This window comes from Meleagris gallopavo, chromosome 5, assembly GCF_000146605.3.
Source record: "Meleagris gallopavo isolate NT-WF06-2002-E0010 breed Aviagen turkey brand Nicholas breeding stock chromosome 5, Turkey_5.1, whole genome shotgun sequence".
In the NCBI taxonomy this organism is placed as follows: Eukaryota; Metazoa; Chordata; class Aves; order Galliformes; family Phasianidae; genus Meleagris; species Meleagris gallopavo.
The window spans coordinates 57,456,718-57,462,897 of NC_015015.2; the positions used below are offsets into that span (position 1 = coordinate 57,456,718).

Below are 6,180 nucleotides of genomic sequence, written 5' to 3' on the forward strand. Positions count from 1 at the left end.
GGAGCGCAGGGGTGCCTCCCAACCTCACAGGGGTCAGCTGCGGGGGTCGGCACTGTGGGGAAACAAAGATGGATGGGGAGAGCCCCGTGGGATGCTGGGCTCGGTGATGCAGTGCCCCACATGGTGAGGCTGGCACTTACGCACACAGCCGTGCCCATCTTCAGCCGGCCGGTAGCCGCTGTGGCACTCGCACCGGTAGCTGCCCGGCACGTTCAGGCAGATGGAGAAAGGGCCACACTGGCTGAGGCCTTCCTCACACTCATCCACATCTGCAGGAAGGAGAGACACCGGGCACCCGGTAGTGGTGAGGCACCCAAAAAAAAAAAATCACAGACTGAATCACAGAATGGCCTGGGTTGGAAAGAACCTCAAGGATCACAAGCTCCAACCCCCCCCAAACCACAGGCAGGGCCACCAACCTCCACATCTCACAGCAGCCCAGGCTGCCCAGGGCCCCATCCAACCTGGCCTTGAACACCTCCAGGATGGACGGGGCATCCACAGCCTCTCTGGGCAGCTGTTCCAGCACCTCACCACTCTCACAGCAAACAACTTAACACCCAACGCAGCCCCCAGTTTTGGTGTACTGGGGTCTGGGTGCTTTGGCCATCCTGTCCCATAGTGTCCATCCCATGGCTGCCCCTTCCTCCATCCCCACTTCCTTGGTCACCTCCAGCCCTCCTCTATCTTTAGGATTCCCCAGCCCCTCTGCCTCAGTTTCCCTTGTGATTCACCAGCAGCTCTTCTGACCAGCACCCCAAATGTCGGGGTGGGGATGCACCGAGCCCCCTGAAGGCACACAGCCCCCTCACCTTTGCAGCCCCGTCCGTCCCCACGGTACCCAGCTGCACACTCGCATGTGTAGCCCAGCCCTGTGCCAGGCTGGCAGCGCGCCGTCTCCTCGCACGCATGTGTGCCATCATGGCATGGGTTCACCGGTGGCACCTCAGCATCATCTGAGCGGCAGAAAGTATCATGAGCACGGGAAAAAAATGCTGAGATAAACTTATCTCCACCTGACACGGGTATCTGCCTTGCTCACCGTGTGTTGAGCTGATGCGACTGGTGAGGGCGTAGCGCAGGACCTGCTCGTGGCCATCGTAGAGGGCAAAGGCACGTGCCACGCTCAGCTGCTGGACGGTGGGCAGGTGGCTGCGGGCGTGAGGGCAGCCTGTCACCGTGATGTTCTGGTGCAGGCGGTAGGACAGGGTCTGGTTGGTGGAACCCGAGGTGAGGACGTAGTCGCGATGAGCAGAGGACGTCACGGCTGCAAAGGGAACTCTAGAAAATGAGCTTCAGCACTGGGGGCTGTCTTAGATGTTGGGAATTGCGATGGGGATGGGGTGTTTTGAATCATAGAATCACAGATTCACATGGAGTCAGGGAATGGGTTGGATCGGTTGGGTAGGGTTGAGTTGGACTGGGTAAGGCTGAGTAGGGTTGGGTTGGATTGGGTACAGTTGAGTTGGATTGGGTATGCTTGGATGGGGTAGGGCTGGGTAGGGTTGGTTTGGTTTGGGAAGGGTTGGGTTGGAAGGGATCTTAGAGCCATTTTCAACTCTCTGGGACACCCACAACTTTGTGGGGGCTGATCTAAATGGGGCACATATAGACAGCATAAGAGAAACTAAAGACAGGGCCAAAAAAATGGGATACACAGAGCACGGCTCATACCTGAGCTGGAGTAGCGGTAGAGCTCCTCGTAGGGAGCAATGTGGACACTGGTGCTCTCTGGGACAAAAGGCACCTGGCCCTCAATGTGGGTCTTCAAGCTTAAGTAATTGTCTGCCCCCAGCCCTTCGGCTGTCTGAGTGATGTGCACCTGCTCTTCCCCAGGGTAGAAAGTCACCTCCAGGTACTGGGTGAACTCAGCACCTGGGCAGGAAAGCAAAATGTATAGGATTTGGTTGTAATGCTGCAGGGAGCACACCTCCAAACCTCTCTGTCACACCCAACAGCGCCTGTGACACACAGTGAGCTGAATCCGATAGCTATATCCATCAGAGCAGTGGGGAAAACTCATCCCCCATACCACAGCCCCCATACCCCATCTCTGCTCACCTGTAATGCTGAAGCCGTTCTCAGAGCCGGGCTCCTCAAGGGCAAAGAGCCACCCGAAGAGCCCTCCAAGGGGCAGCAGGGGCAGCAGGGCGCGGGCGGCGGGCGCGGGCACCCCGCTGATGGCTGTGTAGGCTCTGCCATCGCTGCCCACGATGTAGGCGTGCAGGTCGACATCCTGGAAGCGGACAGGAGTCCGACCCACCACCAGGCTGCCACTCACCTTCCCGTTCAATCGGTGCACGGCCCCTGGATGGAGACACAAAGCAGCCCTGGCACCGGCCACCCAACCCCGTGCTCCACACCCCTTCCACGTTGCCCACCCCGCGTACCTTCGGGCAGGCACTGTCGCCCGTTGCCATAGTAGGCAGCCCGGCAGTGGCAGCAGAGCCCGGTGGCATAGTCGGTGCAGAAGGCGTGCGGGGAGCAGCGCCCGTGGTGCTGGGCACACGTCTCCCTGCTGCCCGCGCTGTAGGTGAACACTGGGGAGAAGCAGAGGGTGGGTTGAGGACATGGGGACAGAGCCAGCACCGGGCTCACTGCCTGCAGGCACCACGCTGCATCTCCTGGGCACCCAGTTTGGGCTCAGGGAGTTTATGAGGCGGCAGCAGTGCCAACTTATGACCTCCTGGGAAGAGGTGAGCTTGCAAGAAAAAGGCCCTTCTCACCGTTTGTGTTAAAGTGCACGTCCTCCTCCACGCCCACACCGTGCTGCCCGGAGCTGTAGGACACGGGGTGGCCTTGTGGAGCATCCCCAAAGTGCAGCCTGGGGCTCCATTCCTGCCCCAGCGGGGACGCGGGCAGTCCTGAGGGGACGATGCTGAGCAGCGCGGGGTGCGGATGCGGTGACGTTGTCCTCGAGCCAGGTTGGGCCAAAAGCTCAGTGGGCACCGAGGTGTCATCAGTGCCATGGGGCGCAGAACTCAGCGCTGCACCGGGGCCATTCCTTGGCTCCACATTCTCCAGGGTGCTCACATGGAAAACCCACACTCCGGGCATCCCCACGTTGCTCTCCCTGCAAAGACACACCATTGCAGCTGGAGGGGATGTGGGCACACCGAAGGTCCCCAAGCCCTTATTCCAAGGAATGGGGCTGCTCCCTGTCCCCCATCCCCACTCACCGCTCGAGCCGCTGCAGTTCCTGCTGGCTGCTGGCCACGTTGTATGAGTGCCCCTCTCGCTTCCCATCGTCGCCATCCCCGCGGCTGAAGCCCACCCTGGCTGGCAGCTCCAGCTGCACGTTGTAGGACTCCTTGGGCCGCGTGCCCAGGAACTGGAGGCCACCCTCTGGGTAGAGGAAGATGGCATAGGTGTCCTCCTCATTGTAGGCTAGAATGGCTTGGAAGGTGTTGAGCTGCCAGGAGGACGGAGAGATCATACAATCATAGCGTCATTAAGGCTGGAAGATTCCACCAAGAATGTCGAGTTCCCCACCATGCCACTCACAGAATCATAGAATCATTCAGGTTGGAAAAGGCTTCCAAGATCACCAAGTCCAACCACCAACCCATACCCACCATGCCCTCTCATGGAATCGTGAAGGTTGGAAAAGCCTCTAAGATTGTCGAGTCCAACCATTAACCCCATCCTCACCATGCCCATGAATAGAATCATAGAATCATTCAGGTTGGAAAAGACTTCCAAGATCACCAAGTTCAACCAGCAACCCACCCCCACCATGCCCACTAACCATGTCCCCAACATGGAAACGGGGAATCCCATAGCGGAACATCCTGAATGCCCTGCATTCTCCAAAAGAGGGAGTTGGGGATGAGATAGCACCTCAAAAAATGCATGCAAAACAGGAGAATTCCTTCAAAAAGCCCCTTATTGCCCTGCAGACACCTCCCAAGACAGTTCCTTGGAGCTGCCATGCAGCGAGGTGACAGCCCACTGGCTGCACCCCAGGCACCTGCAAGCCCCTTGCTCCCATCCCCATCTCTCCATCCTTCCCAACCCCAGCAGCTCCCTCCACCTCCCCATCAGCACCGCGGGAAAACCCACAGCTGCATTCCTATGGGAGAACAAATGTCACTTGGTTTCCTCTGGAAAAAACACACACGTGCTCCTGCCTTCCCTATGGTCGTGCTAGAGGCATGTGCTACAGGCTTGGGGCCGTGCCAGCCCTGAGCGAGGCAGAGGGGCCACGGGGGGCGAGCACAACCCTAACTAGCCAGCGGAGAATCCACAGCACCCCCAGGGCTGCAATGCAGAGCACACGCACAGCAGCAGGGGCACAAAGAGCTCTGTTGTCAGCTCACACTCGGGCATTCAGACCCCGCAGAGGCAGCCAAAAGGCGGGGGGTGAGACCCCCCTGGGGCGGATTCCTTCCCCACGCATTACGGGGGGGTGACGCATCGCCCTTGGGGACGCCATGAGCTGGCATCGAGTGACACAGGGCAAGTAGAGGCAAATCCTTGATGCGAGCTCGGCCCCCAGCCCCAGCGTGAGCTGGAGGGTGGCACAGAATGGGGAGCAAAAAGTGGGTTTTTGGGACATCCCCAGCGATTTTTGCTAAGGGTGCAGGTTATTCACCAACTGAATTTTGGTGCTCCTAAAGCAAAGTTTCCATCGAGCCGCTCCGCTCCCCGATCCAACTGCTTGGAGAGGAAGAAAACAATTAGGCAAAGAAAATGCGGCTGCACTGCTGCCGTCCACAGGGTCGCTGTGAGGCCTCCGATGGCATTTCTTCAGCTGCTTTCCCAAGTTTTAAATAAGAGGAAAAAATGTGCTCTGCTTCCTTCCAAACCCTGCTGGCTTCCTCGCTCTCTCCATTCCGCCGCTGAAGGGCCCCGGTGCGGGGATGGGCTGCTGGTGGCACAGCGTCACCATTACCGTCACCGTGTGGGTCATTGGCTCCCACCCCACATTTTTGGAGAGAGCTCCAGCACAGAGAGGCAGCGCTGTGGATCTGCCCACGCAGAAGCCTTACTGGTGCCGGGGTGAGGAATGCAATACAGCTCCCCAAAACACCACTGCGCCAACAGACAAACCCAACACTACAAGCGAGCGAAGAGGACAAGCCCTGCCTCCCCATTTTGGGTGTTGCACTGGGAAAACCCATCCCAGATGACCACTGAAGGTCCCTTCCAACTCAATGCTGTGTTTTCCACCATTCTACGACTCCACAACTCTACAGTGCTACGATTCTATGGTTGCACGGTTCTACGGCTCCATGATCCTGACCCAACATTGGTATTCCAACCCCACCTTTCCAGGGGGTTCTCCGTGGGCTCCCACATCCTCCCAGGTGGCGACGAAGACGCTGCTGGGTACAAAGGTGCCGGTGGTGTACGGAAAGCCAGCATGCACGTATCCTGCTGCCTGCTCCAGCACGGATGGAGTGTGGTCCTGCCTGTAGTAGATGTCCCCTCTGCCCCCAGAGGTGTCGAGGTCGGCCAGGAAGGGAGCGATGACGGGGAAATCTGTTGGGAAGTCGTCATCCACGTACTGGGTTTCACCTGGGAAATCTTGGCTGGAGATGACCCCGTTGGTGCCCACCTGTGAGGAGAGCAGCACAGGGGGTTGGGGAGCTGGGGAGGGGACACCACCCTCCTGCCGTCACCTCCATCCCGTGTGTCAGCCTGAGCAGCACGGCGCTGACAGCCCCGAGGCCGCGTGGCCCCAAACAAAGACCTCTCGGGCTGCTCCAAGGCCAGAGCCAGCTGCTGGCAGGGAACAGCTGCGGGGGAAAGGGGAAAAGGGCTCCTTGTTCCTTACAGGAGGAGGGTTGGGTGGGATGCAGGGAGGGGAAAGGCCTGGAGGATGGATGGGGATGAGATGCGTGGGGTGGGCAGAGGATGGAAAGAATGAGAGGAGTGTAGGAATGTGCGGGTGCAGAAAAGACACGTGTAGGGGTGCTGGGGGGGAGAGGGAATGGGGAACGTGGGTGTTAAGGGCTGGGGAGAAAGGGGGTGGATGGAGAGAAGGAGAGAGAGACAGAAGGAGAGGGACAGAAGGATGGAGGAACGGAGGAAGTGTCAGAGGGGTGGAGGGATGGAGGGAGGCACGGAGGGACGGAGCGACGGACTGATGGAAGGAAGAGAGATGGAAGGACAGAGAGGAACGGAGGGAGAGCCGGAGGGCGCGGACTCACGAAGAGGCGGCGGGCAGCGCGGCCG

The 6,180-nt window shown here is 59.1% G+C and overlaps 1 protein-coding gene across 1 annotated transcript in view; it reads right to left on the minus strand.

Moving 5' to 3' along the window:
* NID2 (nidogen 2) overlaps positions 1-6,180 on the minus strand; it is a 13,948-nt gene that overhangs the window by 6,103 nt on the left and 1,665 nt on the right. The window contains exons 2-12 of the mRNA XM_010712184.1: positions 6,156-6,178; positions 5,270-5,560; positions 3,180-3,412; positions 2,727-3,073; positions 2,391-2,540; positions 2,062-2,307; positions 1,675-1,875; positions 1,043-1,267; positions 813-956; positions 141-269; positions 9-52 (exon numbers count right to left, since the gene is read on the minus strand). Coding sequence (XP_010710486.1) covers positions 9-52; positions 141-269; positions 813-956; positions 1,043-1,267; positions 1,675-1,875; positions 2,062-2,307; positions 2,391-2,540; positions 2,727-3,073; positions 3,180-3,412; positions 5,270-5,560; positions 6,156-6,178 — 2,033 coding nt within the window. The remainder of the gene's footprint in view (positions 1-8; positions 53-140; positions 270-812; positions 957-1,042; positions 1,268-1,674; positions 1,876-2,061; positions 2,308-2,390; positions 2,541-2,726; positions 3,074-3,179; positions 3,413-5,269; positions 5,561-6,155; positions 6,179-6,180) is intronic.